The 14,942-nt window shown below is 43.0% G+C and overlaps 1 protein-coding gene across 21 annotated transcripts in view; it reads left to right on the top strand.

Moving 5' to 3' along the window:
* PDZK1 (PDZ domain containing 1) overlaps positions 1 to 14,942 on the top strand; it is a 78,784-nt gene that overhangs the window by 52,960 nt on the left and 10,882 nt on the right. For 6 of the 21 annotated variants that reach the window (XM_081495139.1, XM_081495138.1, XM_081495129.1 and 3 more), the window contains 5 exons: positions 1,496 to 1,535; positions 6,737 to 6,809; positions 11,189 to 11,400; positions 12,145 to 12,391; positions 14,331 to 14,467. In XM_081495139.1, coding sequence (XP_081351265.1) covers positions 11,191 to 11,400; positions 12,145 to 12,391; positions 14,331 to 14,467 — 594 coding nt within the window. In that variant the 5' untranslated portion in view covers positions 1,496 to 1,535; positions 6,737 to 6,809; positions 11,189 to 11,190. Of the gene's footprint in view, positions 1 to 571; positions 701 to 1,495; positions 1,536 to 6,736; positions 6,810 to 10,961; positions 11,044 to 11,188; positions 11,401 to 11,841; positions 12,061 to 12,144; positions 12,392 to 14,330; positions 14,468 to 14,942 lie in introns of those variants that run through there. The other 15 variants (XM_081495135.1, XM_081495143.1, XM_081495132.1 and 12 more) reach the window with 7 other exon arrangements.

Below are 14,942 nucleotides of genomic sequence, written 5' to 3' on the forward strand. Positions count from 1 at the left end.
GAGGGATCTTTGTTCATGATCCCAAACAAGTTGCATGTACTCTAGGATGTTCATTGGAGAATCTAGTTGTTTGGCCTCAGACAGGAATGGAACTCGGGTTTCCACCCATTGGATGATGGAGGAGGAGAAATGGCCTCAACTCTTTTTTTAAAAAAAATTATTTATTTTGTCTGTACTGGGTCTTTGTTGCTGCACGTGGGCTTTCTCTAGTTGAGGTGAGTGGGAGCTACTCTTCGTTGTGGTGCTCAGGTTTCTCATGGTGCTATCTTCTCTTGTCATGGCACATGGGCTCTAAGGCATGCAGGCTTCTGCAGTTGTGGCATCACAGCACGTGGAATCTTCCTGGACCAGGGGTTGAACCTCTGTCCCCTGCATTGGCAAGTGGATTCTTAACCATTGAACCATCAGGGAAGTCCCAGCCTCAACTCTTAAGGTGGTTAGGTTTAGGGGGGCTGGAAAGGGTCCCCTCAGACTTAATTCACAGAACAAAGAGTCTGTGGGAGCTATTAAAGTTTGTTTTCATCTGCTGGATTCTGTTTGCCTGGGTCAGAACTAGAATGTGGTGGAAAGCAGAGGCACGGGCTTTAGGTTGCCACACACTCCTGTGCTGCATGCAGGTCAGGCGGGACCGTGGGCAGAGTGGGATCCTGAGAACCTCTCCTAACCAGGCTGCCACCTTGGTTTCTCAAGTTGAGTAAAGGTGAGCTCAAGGTAGCTGTTAATAGTTCATCCAGCCTTGACATTCTTCTCTGACCCATGAGGGTGTTATCCCAAGGCTGAGGGGGAGAAAAGGGGAGCTGGGAGCAGAAAGAGTGGTTTTGAGCATGAGTTTGTTAAACTCGTGGGGATTCTAAACATGCCCATGTTCCAGTTTCAAGCCTGGACTGAGTCAGTAGATCTGAGGTGGGGCCTAACGAAGGATCTGTTTTTATAAGTCTCTTTTAGTGATTCTGAGGGCCAGCTAGGATTGAGATTAAACATGTAAGGTGATTGTGAGGATTAAATCAGATCATGTAGCATGTCTGAATATAGCATGGTGAGTTTTAAATGGTAACGTGATTTACTATTACTGGCATCACCTGATGGTCTATAGATTTATGCTAACCACTGAGTAAATCTGTTGTGTTAGAGGAAACCAGCTACTGCCTTTGGGCAGACAACTCCTAGGACTGAGGAGATGAATGAAGATCCTCTAATTCTTGCTGTCTTCACTTTTCCAGGAGTTATCTTTTCCTTCCTCAGAAAAATTTGCTCTTCCCTGACTTGTGTTTGATCTGATCGGTAGCAGTTTGGGGATTCTTTTTTTTTTTAATTTTACTGGAGTATAGTTGATTTATAATGTCTTGTTTGTTTCAGGTGTATAGCAAAGTGAATGTTATATACATGTATATATAATATATGTAATATATCTGTTCTTATATATATATATATAAAGTATATAATATATCCATTCATTATTATATATATATAATATATCCATTCTTTTCCCACATAGGTTATTACAAAATATTAAGTGGAGTTCCTTGTGCTATACGGTAGGTCCTTATTAGTTATCTATTTTATATAAATGTATATATATATATATATATGTTTATATATAGTAGTGTGTATATGTCAGTCCCAATCTCCTCATTCATCACTTTCCCTCACTTTCTTCCTTTGGTAACCAAAAGTTTGATTTCAAGATCTGTGAGTCTGTTTCTGTTTTAAGGATTTTTTCATAAAATAATACCTGGAAACGAACAGGAGTTAGATAACTGCTTTAGAGCAGGAAGTAATTTGGAAAACCCTGTGTTTCCCTTTGTTTTGGGAGATGCTTTGTGTTCTTGTCAGGTTCCCACTGATCTTGAGATGCTCAAATATTTCTCAGGAGACAAGAGATTTTGATAAACTAAGTACCTTTAAAATCCCCTCACTTCTAGTCCTCCCCTGCACTGAGTGGAAGTGGGGGGCTTAGGAGCATTTACGCCCATGATATTTTTTAACTGGACCTTTCCACTTACAGCAACTATCACGGAACAGAGGGCTTTTTGAGGTGCCAGTGACAAGGCAGCGGTGCTTCACTGCTGGGGATCCCACTGACCTGGGGATCAGTTAAAACGGAATCTCATTCTTTTCACAAACTAGCCTTGTTGGGGGAAGTCCTGTAGGTTCTAGACCCAAACACACAAACTGAGGGGAAAATGAGGCTTCCTCCTATGCTTGGCCAGCTAAGCTGAAACCTTCTGATGGTTTGAGTCTCACTTTTGTGGTCATGTTCCTCTCAGGAGCAGCTCTTGCTCAGATTTGTGGCTCCACCCAGCCCTGCTGGGAGGGTGGGTGTTCCCCTGGGACTGGGTATGGGCCCATGTTGATGGCTGCCTGGACCTGGAGACCTCTGCCTGCCTTGGCCTTGGAAGAGTTCCCTGGGTCCTACCAGATATTTCTCTCCTGTGGAAAATCACTTGGTGGCTTCAGTTCTTTCTCTGGCCACCTTCATAAGTCCTACCTGCTAGCCTTCCTAACTTCTAAGATGTACCTGCATTTTCTCCTTGACCATGGGCATATTATTCCCTTTCCTAGTAGCAATGCTCTAACCCTTTTAGAAGGTGGGGTCTAAAGGTATGATTAATAATTAAGTTTGATTAAAAAAATTCTCTTTGGCTCTTACCTGGAGTCTTTCCTACCTACCAGCTGGCACTTTGTTCTCCTTCCCACAGACAAGCAACTTTGTTGCCAAGAATTGGCTTTTCTCAGAGCTCAGAAATGGTTAGAGCTTTCTTTCATTTCCAGTATTTTATTTTGACTATTTAAACTGGGGAATAAAGCTGACTGAGGGTTTGATGGACTCCAGTTTCAGATGATTGCTCATATGATGTTGTAGAAATCCATGGGCCTTCACTAATTACATATCTATCTACCATAGGGTTCTGATCCCTGTATTCTCAGGAAGTGGAAGATGGGGATGGGGGCTAAAGAAACAGGATTTTTTTTTTTTAATCATTACCTTTACTTGTTTTTAATTTTTAAAAATTGAAGTATAGTGATTTACACTATTCTGTTTCAGGTGTACAACATACTGATTCAAAATTTTTATAGACTATACTCCATTTAATGGAGTAGGAAATGGTAATCCACTCTAGTATTTCTCACTTGGGGAATTCCATGGATGGAGGAGCCTGGCAGGCCACAGTCCATGGGGTCTCAAAGAGTCAGACATGACTGAGCAACTGAGCATGTACATACTCCATTTCAAGTTATTATAAAATATTGGCTATATTCCCTGTGTTGTACAGTATATCCTTGTAGCTTATTTCATACACAGTAGTTTGTATCTCTTAATCCCCGACCCCTGTCTTGCCCCTTTCCCCTTCCCTCCCACCACTGGTAACTACTAGTTTGTTTTTTATATCTGTGAGTCTATTTTTGTTATATTCATTTTATTTTTTAGATTCCACATATAAGTGATAATATATAGTATTTGTCTTTCTCTGTCTGACTTATTTCACTAAGCATAGAACCCTCCTGGTCCAGCCATGTTGTTGCAAAATTTCACTCTTTTTCGTGGCTAAATAGTTTTCCATTGTATATGTGTACCACATCTTCTTTATCTGTTCATCTGTCCACAGACACTTCGGTTGCTTCTGTATCTTGGCTATTGTAAATAATACTGCTATGAACATTGGGGTGTGTATCTTTTCAAATTAGTGTTCATTTTCTTTGGATATATACCCAGGAGTGGAATTGCTGGGTCATATGATAATTCTATTTTTAATTTTTTGAGGAATCTTTGTACTGTCTTCCATGCACCCATTTACATTCCCACCAACAAGGGTATGAGGGTTTCCTTTTCTCCACACACTCATCAATACTTGTTAGTTGTGGTCTTTTTGATGACAGCCATTGTGATGAATGTGAAGTGATATCACACTGTGGTTTTGATTTGCAAGAAAAGCAGGAAGAAACAGGAAACAGTATTTTTAAAAATTTATTTCTTAATTAGGGGATAATTGCTTTATACTGTTATGTTGGTTTCTGCCATACATCAATGTGAATCAACCATCAGTTCAGTTCAGTTCAGTCGCTCAGTCGTATCCGACTCTTTGCGACCCCATGAATTGCAGCACGCCAGGCCTCTCTGTCCATCACCAACTCCCGGAGTCTACCCAAACCCATGTCCATCGAGTCGGTGATGCCATCCAACCATCTCATCCTCTCTCGTCCCCTTCTCCTCCCGCCCCCAATCCTACCCAGCATTAGGGTCTTTTCCAATGAGTCAACCCTTCGCATGAGGTGCCCAAAGTATTGGAGTTTCAGCTTCAACATCAGACCTTCCAATGAACACCCAGGATTGATCTCTTTTAGGATGGATTGATTGGATCTCCTTGCAGTCCAAGGGACTCTCAAGAGTCTTCTCCAACACCTCAGTTCAAAAGCATCAATTCTTCGGAGCTCAGGTTTCTTCACCGTCCAACTCTCACATCAATACATGACTACTGGAAAAACCATAGCCTTGACTAGACGTACTTTTGTTGGCAAAGTAATGTCTCTGCTTTTCAATATGCTATCTAGGTTGGCCATAACCTTCCTTCCAAGGAGTAACCGTCTTTTAATTTCATGGCTGCAATCACCATCAGCAGTGATATTGGAGCCCCAAAAAATAAAGTCTGACACTGTTTCCACTATTTCCCCATCTATTTGCCATGAAGTGATGGGACCAGATGCCATGATCTTAGTTTTCTGAACGTTGAGCTTTAAGCCAACTTTTTTGCTCTCCTCTTTCACCTTCATCAAGAGGCTCTTTAGTTCTTCTTCACTTTCTGCCATACGGGTGGTGTCATCCGCATATCTGAGGTTATTGATATTTCTCCCGGCAATCTTGATTCCAGCTTGTGTTTCTTCCAGCCCAGCGTTTCTCATGATGTACTCTGCATATAAGTTAAATAAGCAGGGTGACAATATACAGCCTTGACGTACTCCTTTTCCTATTTGGAACCAGTCTGTTGTTCCATGTCCACTTCTAACTGTTGCTTCCTGACCTGCATACAGATTTCTCGAGAGACAGGTCAGATGGTCTGGTATTCCCATCTCTTTCAGAATTTTCCACAGTTTATTGTGATCCACACAGTCAAAGGCTTTGGCATAGTCAATAAAGCAGAAATAGATGTTTTTCCTGGAACTCTCTTGCTTTTTCGATGATCCAGCGGATATTGGCAATTTGATCTCTGGTTCCTCTGCCTTTTCTAAAACCAGCTTGAACATCTGGAAGTTCACGGTTCACGTATTGCTGAAGCCTGGCTTGGAGAATTTTGAGCATTACTTTACTAGCATGTGAGATGAGTGCAATTGTGCGGTAGTTTGAGCATTCTTTGGCATTGCCTTTCTTTGGGATTGGAACGAAGACTGACCTCTTCCAGTCCTGTGGCCACTGCTGAGTTTTCCAAATTTGCTGGCATATCGAGTGCAGCACTTTCATAGCATCACTTTTGAGGATTTGAAATAGCTCAACTGGAATTCCATCACCTCCACTAGCTTTGTTTGTAGTGATGCTTTCTAAGGCCCACTTGACTTCACATTCCAGGATGTCTGGCTCTAGGTGACTGATCACACCATCGTGATTATCTGGGTCGTGAATATCTTTTTTGTACAGTTCTTCTGTGTATTCTTGCCACCTCTTCTTAATATCTTCTGCTTCTGTTAGGTCCATACCATTTCTGTCCTTTATCGAGCCCATCTTTGCATGAAATGTTCCTTTGGTATCTCTAATTTTCTTGAAGAGATCTCTAGTCTTTCCCAATCTGTTGTTTTCCTCTATTTCTTTGCATTGATCGCTGAGGAAGGCTTTCTTATCTCTCCTTGCTATTCTCTGGAACTCTGCATTCAGATGGGAATATCTTTCCTTTTCTCCTTTGCTTTTCGCTTCTCTTCTCTTCCCAGCTGTCTTTAAGGCCTCCTCAGACAGCCATTTTGCTTTTTTGCATTTCTTTTCCATGGGGATTTTCTTGATCCCTGTCTCCTGTACAATGTCACGAACCTCTGTCCATAGTTCATCAGGCACTCTATCAGGTCTAGACCCTTAAATCTATTTGTCACTTCCACAGTATACTCATAAGGGATTTGATCTAGGTCATACCTGAATGGTCTAGTGGTTTTCCCTACTTTCTTCAATTTAAGTCTGAGTTTGGCAATAAGCAATTCATGATCGGAGCCACAGTCTGCTCCCAGTCTTGTTTTTGCTGACTGTATAGAGCTTCTCCATCTTTGGCTGCAAAGAATATAATCAATCTGATTTCGGTGTTGACCATCTGGTGATGTCCACGTGTAGAGTCTTCTCTTGTGTTGTTGGAATAGGGTGTTTGCTATGACCAGTGCGTTCTCGTGGCAAAACTCTATTAGCCTTTGCCCTGCTTCATTTTGTACTCCAAGGCCAAACTTGCCTGTTACGCCAGGTGTTTCTTGACTTCCTACTTTTGCATTCCAGTCCCCTATAATGAAAATGACATCTTTTTTGGTTAGTTCTAAAAGGTTTTGTAGGTCTTCATAGAATCGTTCAACTTCAGCTTCTTTGGCATTACTGGTTGGGGCATAGACTTGGATTACCGTGATATTGAATGGTTTGCCTTGGAAACGAACAGAGATCATTCTATGATTTTTGAGATTGCGTCTAAGTACTGCATTTCGAATCAACCATAGGTATACATATATCCCTTTCCTCTTGAGTCTCCCTCTCACCTCCGACCCCATCCCACTCTTCTAGGTTGTCACAGAGCACCAGGTTGAGCTCCCTGAATCATACAGCAAATTCCCACTGGATATCTACTTTACATATGGTAATGTATATGTTTCAATGCTACCCTCTCAATTCATCCCACCCTCTCCTTCCCCCACTGTGACCACAAGTCTGTTCTCTATGTTTGTGTCTCCATTGCTGCCCTACAAATAGTTCATTAGTACCATTTTTCTAGATTCCATATATGCATTAATATATGATATTTGAGGAAACAGCATTCTTAAGTACAAAGGTCCTTCCTAGCTCAGCCGCAGGTTCCAGAGTCCCAGGCATCCTCATCTTGGAGCAGTGACAGTCTTGCTAAAGTGACGGATCCCAGCCCTGCTTTAGGGGCCAGTGTAACACCAGGATGTGGACTGGACCCACTAGGACTGGATCTGTACCAGAGCTCAGTCCTCTTGACTCCTAGCTGAACCATCTCTACAAGATGGCAAAGGAGACAAATAGTTTTAGGGCTCTTTAAGTCCAGGCTTCGGAGGTTTTGATCGGCTTTCTGCATTGATACAATTGAAAGTGTTAAATATTTCATCAGTCTGAGGTGGGCACCAGCATTAATCCTTTAGTGGTTAAATTGTGGGGAGGGCAAACAGGGTGACAGCAGCAAACAGGGTGGAAGGATGTAACCTGGGGCTTGGACCAGTGGCTGTTTCCCTATCAATGTGGTAGCGTTTCTATCAGTATTTTTATCATTGTGAACTGGATCTAATTCTCTGGGCTTCAACCATAGATGCTGAAAAGAAACTCTGACCTTGAACACCTGACCCTTCAAAGACATAAGTGCAGATCTGAGTAATTATTCTCTGGATGTTTGAAACTTGAAACAAACAAGCAAACAAAACAACTTGAGATTTTGCCCAGAAACAGATTTGTGTTTCCTTTTATTTCAGACTTTCAGGTCTCTATTGAGATACAGGAAAGCTTTGCTCTTCTTCTCTTCCCAAACACTAGATTGTCCTGCTATCAAGGAGGTTTCACTTTCCATCCTTGAGAGAGTAAGATTCTGTGGTTGCCACTGCAGAGTGTGAGATGGCTGAATTTAAGGGATGAGTACCTTAGAAATGTGTGGCTTCCCTGATGGCTTAGTGGTAAAGAATCTGCCTGCAATGCAGGAGACTCCGGCTCCATCGCTGGGTTGGGAAGATCCCCTGGAGAAGGAAAAGGCAACCCACTCCAGTATTCTTGCCTGGGAAATCCCCTGGACAGAGGAGCCTGGTGGGCTACAGTCCAGGGGTTCGCAAAGAGTTGGGCACGACTTAATGACTAAACAACAACTTTATTACTTTTTAAAAATTAATTTATTTTAATTGGAGGCTAATTACTTTACAATATTGTAGTGGTTTTTACCATACATTGACATGAATCAGCCACGGGTGTACACGTGTTCCCCATCCTGAACCCCACTCCCACCTCCCTCCCCATCCCATCCCTCTGGGTCATCCCAGTGCACTAGCCCTGAGCACTCTGTTTCATGCATCAAACCTGGACTGGCGATCTGTTTCACATATGATAATATATGTGTTTCAATGCTATTCTCTCAAATCATCCCACCCTTGCCTTCTCCCACAGAGTCCAGAAGTCTGTTCTTTACATCTGTGTCTCTTTTGCTGTCTTGCATATAGGGTCATCATTACCATCTTTCTAAATTCCATATATATGCATTCATAGACTATATTGGTGTTTTTCTTTCTGACTTACTTCACTCTGTATAATAGGCTCCAGTTTCATCCACCTCATTAGAACTGATTCAAATGCATTCTTTTTAATAGCTGAGTACTATTCCATTGTGTATATGTACCACGGCTTCCTTATCCATTCGTCTGCTGATGGACATCTAGGTTGCTTCCATGTCCTGGCTATTGTAAACAGTGCTGTGATGAACACTGGGGTACACGCGTCTCTTTCAATTCTGGTTTCCTCGGTGTGTATGCCCAGCAGTGGGATTGCTGGGTCAGATGGCAGTTCTATTTCCAGTTTTTTAAGGAATCTCCACACTGTTCTCCATAGTGGCTGTCCTAGTTTGCATTCCCACCAACAGTGTAAGAGGGTTCCCTTTTCTCCGCACCCTCTCCAGCATTTATTGTTTAAACAAACAACTTTAGAAATGAGCATTCATATGTTGATCACAAACAGCCTCATCTCTTGATGAAAATATCTCATCTAATGGTCTTTATTTTGAATAATTATAAGGACATGTTTAGAATTTTGTAGGATTTGGATGAAGATTCTCTATAATTACCTCCAAATTTCAGAGGGATTTTCTTTTTTTTCCTTCAAGAGTTTTCAGGCCTTTGAAATTGAGAGCTGATAGGAATCTAGGAGTAAGTCTGGACATAGATGTGGATTCAAGTTGGAAAATGGAATCGATGCTTGTGGGATAGATGATCAGCAGCTGCTGCTGCTGCTAAGTCGCTTCAGTCGTGTCCGACTCTCTGCAACCCCATAGACGGAAGCCCACCAGGCTCCCCCGTCCCTGGGATTCTCCAGGCAAGAACACTAGAGTGGGTTGCCATGTCCTTCTCCAGTGCATGAAAGTGAAAAGTGAAAGTGAAGTCGCTCAGTGATGATCAGCAGAAAGAGAAGCCAAAGGTCAGAGTCAGAGGGACCACACACAGATGCCTGTGTGTGAGAAGCTCCACTCTGGTGCTGTCCTCTTCTCCCCTAACTCCCTACTTCCCCCCTTTCCTCCCAAAGCAGCATCTTCCTGGTGGCTGGTCCTGATACAGTAGAGCGGCTAACACTCTCCCAAGTGTGGGTGGCAACCTTGGTGATCGGGTCTTCACTTTTCTCTGCCCTCAGTCCTCAATGGGGTGAGCTCAGCGTTAGGTTCTTGTCGGGCGGTTGTAAGACATTACTTGAAACACTGTTTCTTGTTTCCTTGGCTGCTTAGTCATCCACGCCCCTGGTGGTTTGTCTGCCAGACTCTGCAGAGACCAAGTGAAGTAGCCAAGGGGTCAGGCCATGGGAGGCTTTCTGCCCCATGTGTACTGTGTCTCTGTGGACACGGAGATCAGAGATGGCCATCTGGAAACACCATGCGTGGCTTCTAGGGAGCCTGGAGTGCTTTGTTGTCTCTCCTTCACCGTCTCCCCCCACCCCCATGCCCTGTGCAGTCTTCTGCTCCTGTCCTTCCAGGAGAGATGGATGGTTTATTCTGAGTTACTGGTGGGGAGCTGTGATGAGGGGAACATGAGGGTTTGCCCTGCAGGCAGTTGACCCAGCAGAGTCTAGCCTCTGCTTTACACACACTAGCAGTTCTGTCCTCTCTTCTCAATCTCCTATGGAAAAAAAATTGCTTACACCAAGAGGGGTTGGGGACCCCTGGCAGGAAATTTTAATTTAATTTTTTTTAATTTTATTTTTGATGTATAGTTGATATACAATATTGTGTTCATTTCTTCTGTACAGCAAAGTGATTCACTTATACATATTTTTCATATTCTTTTCCTTTATGGTTTATCACAGGATATTGAATCGAGCTTCCTGTGCCTGGCAGGAATCTTACACTTAATGACTGGGTGACAGGGCTCCAGGCTTTTACACTTTTCCTTTCCTCATCCTGTGGCCCAGGACCTCGATCCTACAATGAGGTGAAAGAAGTAGCAGGAGGGGTGGAAAAAGAAGGGGCTTTAGGAGGGATAAACCTGACCTGGCAGCGGGAACCCTCTCTGTGGGGGAATCCCTACTCCTCTCTGACTAGAACTTCATGGTCCTGGAAACTACTTTTCTGTTTCCAGTGTGTTGTGTCAGCTCTAAGGTCTGGCTTCTCTGATTTTTAATTGCTTGAGGTCTTCCTTATCTTGTCTCATCTTACCACTCTGACTAATTCTTCAGGTCTTGGAAAAGTCATTTCTCTAGGAAGCCATACTTTATTCTTCCCACCCCATTCCTTGCTCCCAAGACTCTGTTATATTCTCCCTTATCACTCTGTTCTTCCCTAGTAGATCATTCACCACGTTTCCGTAAAAACATGTTCTCCCTGACACGAGAGGAAAAGTATAGATCTGTCTTGTCCACAGACTTATCTTCAATGCCTTGAACTAGGCAAGATCTTCAGATATTTAAATGAAAGTGGACTTGGATTTTCTTAAAATTTTTAGGTAATATATTTGGAACTAATTTCTTTTGGTCAGGGGACAAAAGGGAATTTGGTTTTGGAACTACTGAAATTGAAGCATCTGTGTCCAATTCCTAGCTGAATACATGGGTCTGAAACTCAAGTGAACGGTCATCTTTGGGGAGGAACAGATTTGGAAATCACTAGCAAGTCCTGGAAGGTGACGTCCCATACCCCAAATGTTGCTACCTGAACAGCCAGGAGCTGGTGTGATTGGAAGAAAAGACATATAGGAGATGGAGTACAGATTTCTCACCCCAGTTAGACTCTTCCTTGAGGATTTACCCATTTGGTTTTCATCACAGAAATGGCCTCCACCTTCAACCCTCGAGAATGTAAGCTAACCAAACAGGAAGGGAAAAGCTATGGCTTCTTCCTGCGAATTGAGAAGGACACTGACGGCCACCTGGTCCGGGTGATTGAGAAGGGTAGCCCAGCAGAGAAGGCAGGTCTCCAGGATGGAGACAGAGTTCTTAGGATCAATGGTGTCTTTGTGGACAAGGAAGAGCATATGCAGGTAAGTGGGACATTTGGAGTTCTTCGAGGATCTCTTTAGCCCCTATACCTCTGATGATTTTAGTTCTGGGTGTTAGTGGAGCTTTCCTGGCTGCCACTGGTAGGGCAGGACACCTTTACAGCTATACTCTGCCAGCTAATCAACTCTCCTATGATTAACCAAGAACTGTAGAAGTTATTCCTAGGTTTGAATAGTGTCAGGTCTAATGTGCACTGCGTATTTGCTATGTGAATGGGACTATAGTAGGCAATTTCATATTATTTTGTTAAATCCTTGGCACAACCCATGAGGTACCATTTCACAGTCGAGGAAATGGAAGCTCAGACACCTTAGCTTGCTAATGTGTTCACACAGTGAACATATGGGAGTGTCTGACCTCACCTCAATTCTATCTGCCTCTAAAGTGGGTACTCTTTTCACTGTACTATGCTGTCTTTGTAGACTCAGGAGGACCTGCTGTGCTTTGGGGCAGCATTCATCCCGGGAGAAGACTGGTCCTAGTAAAAGTTCCCTGGGCTGGGCTTGGGCTGCACTCTAGAGTCCAGTGGTGCTAAAGGCCCAGCCTAATCTGTCCCTGGATCTTGGTGGAGATGGCTGGGGGATGATCTGCTGACTACTTGGATGTCAGGGGTCAGTTGAAAGAATCTCCAGAGTCAGATGGTGAGCACTGCTCTCTCACCCACAACCCTGGTGGTTGATAGAGGGTTATTGGTTAAAGTTAATCTTTTTCTTTCTTCCTCTTAGGTTGTGGATCTGGTCAGAAAGAGTGGGAATTCAGTGACTTTACTAGTTCTGGATGGGGATTCCTATGAGAAAGCCATGAAAAAGCAAGTAGACTTGAAAGCGTTGGGTCAAAGTCAGGAGTCAAGTTTGAACGATAAGAAGCCGCCCTCTGTGATGAACGGAGGAGCACAGATGTGGACGCAGCCACGGCTCTGCTATCTAGTGAAGGAGGGGGGTAGCTATGGCTTCTCTCTGAAAACTGTCCAAGGTGAGCTTGAAGGTGGGGCAGGGACAAACAGCTTTCTGGAAGAGAGAGATTGGTATCCGTTAATGACTTCTTTGACTAACTTGTCAATTGCTATGGAGATTCAACAGCAGCCTCTCTCTCTCTGGCCCTTCCTTTGTACGGTTGTGCAAAGAGGGATCAGGATGTTGGACAACAGCACTGTGGAGGGACACTGGGCACTCCTGTCTCCCTGTGTTTGTTAAGCTGAGCCCTCGAGGCCAGACGGTTAGAGGATTGATGCTTCTTTGGGGGTAAAGATGGAGGAGAGAATGGAGAATAAGAGGCAAGAAAAAGGAGGTTCTCCCTGAGCTACTTTGGAATTAGAATCATATCTCTTTTCATCTCTGAGTGTCCAGGTGGTCACTTATTCAAAAAATCCTTGAGCACCTATTTATGTATCAGCTGCTGTTACAGTTGCCGCAGGCACGGCCAAGATCCCCACCCTCCTGTGGCATCAAGATAGTACCCTCAGCTGTGGCTATGCTCTGAGATGTCTCCCTGACCTCTAGCTGAGAGGTACAGTGATTTGAGAAACCCCAACCATCAGAAAGTACTGGAAGTTCTGTTCCTAGAATTTCAGAGTTGCAGGCTGACCCATGAACAGTTGACTGTGGTTTTCTAATGGTTTCACTGGGATTGAGGTTGGAACCATAGCTGAGTTAGGGTTTTGGTTCCACCTCTAACGTTGCTCCTTCCCTGTTCTTTCTGTACTAGAGAGGCACTGGTGGTGCGTCATAATCTGGTTAAGTGATAAAGAGCTTCCTAGGTGGCTCTATTGGTAAAGAACCTGCCTGCCAGTGCAGGAGATGTAAGAGATGCATGTTCGATCCCTGGGTCGGGAAGATCCCCTGGAGAGGGAAATGGCAACCCACTCCAATATTCTTGCCTAGAGAATTCCATGGACAGAGGAGCCTGGTAGGCTATATATAGTCCATGGGGTTGCAAAGAGTTGGACACGACTGAGCAACTAAGGCTTGGCTTGAAAAGAGCAGACCAATACTAAACATGGTTTCTAAGGCTTATTTAACCTGTTAGCAAGAGAAATAAACTATCTATAAGAGATATTTCTTGCGTTTTTCAGTGTTAAAACACGTGATATAGGTGGTCAAGGGAAGCTTGGCATTTCTCAGAGGTTTATTATCAGTAATATGGTAAAAAAAGTAAAGAAAGAAAGAAAGAAAAAAAGAAATTGCAGTTCAGACTCTATTCGTTTGGCCTTTGTGTAATGTCCGTGGTCAAACGCTTAAATTAAGATTTATGAAGAAAATATAAAAAGGTAACAGGAGAAATGCCAAGTGTATTTAAGGAAGCTGAGTTTAAATTATTATTATTCTTTACAAATGGTTTATGTAGTCATAGTGAAGGTACCCTTTGCCTAGGCTGAAATATTAATATCTTGAAAGAACTGACAGCATTTCTTTAAGCACCTCCTAAATCATACTATCTGCTAATCCAGACTGACCTTATGTTTGTATGCTTTCCTCTCTTCCTGTGCCTGTTTTCTTTAGCCTGCATCAGTGAGATTTATTCAGTCCACTGGGATGTGGTAGTTGGTGATAGTTTTAAAGAGGACTAAACAGAGCAGATGCCGTCTAATTCTACAAATGCAAAGGAAAGGGAGTATGACACAGTGATGCAGAGTGGGCATGATTTGCTACTTTCTGGTTCAAGAGGCCAGTGCCACTTGAGATTCCTTCTTTGCACTTAGTTGGGCTCAGAAATCCTATTCAAATCAATAAAAACCAACTGAGTAATGGCCGTGTCAAGTTTGTGCTATAAGCTCTAATTGTCATTCTGTATCAATGTGAGTTAGCTCTAAAACGCGAAGTTCTAGTTTTATATTATTGGGAGAAAACTCTTTGCTGTTAGACTTTCAGTGTAACAAAGTTGTGACACTTATGTACCCCCTACTCTCTTTCAGGTAAAAACGGAGTGTACATGACTGATATAAAACCTCAAGGTGTGGCTATGAAAGCTGGAGTCCTGGTTGATGACCACTTGATTGAAGTGAATGGAGAGAATGTAGAGAATGCCAGCCACGAGAAGGTAGTTGAAAAGGTATATCCCAAAGGAGTACTTTTCTCACCTTTAACTTTCACTCTGCTCTCACTGGAAGTGACAGGAAGACAGGAATGGTAGTTTATGATGGGAGGACTATGATAATGGGAAGCTAAACCTTTGTATTAAGAGCAAACAGACTCACTAGTGGTGTAAGCAGTGTTAACAGGGTTTTGGAATGAGGCCTTTGCTAGTTTCATGTTGTCTCGAAGAAAAGTGTTCTAAAGAACCATTATACTCTGGATCTTATGTGTAATTTACTGGAATCACTCTCTAAACTTGTAATACATTCGATGTTGAACCAATGTTACTAAAGTGTTTTAATATAAGCTGGAAGATGACCAGTGTGGGTGATGAATATTGAGTTACACATGGGGAGTATTTGATGTATTATACCCCAAATCTTACGCCCCAGCATGATTCCACGACGCATGGAAAACACTCAGAGGTTTTCCTTTGGGGTCATATGGAACCT

The sequence above is a fragment of the Giraffa tippelskirchi genome, chromosome 5, assembly GCF_054371585.1.
Source record: "Giraffa tippelskirchi isolate mGirTip1 chromosome 5, T2T-mGirTip1v1.2.pri, whole genome shotgun sequence".
Classification (NCBI taxonomy): Eukaryota; Metazoa; Chordata; class Mammalia; order Artiodactyla; family Giraffidae; genus Giraffa; species Giraffa tippelskirchi.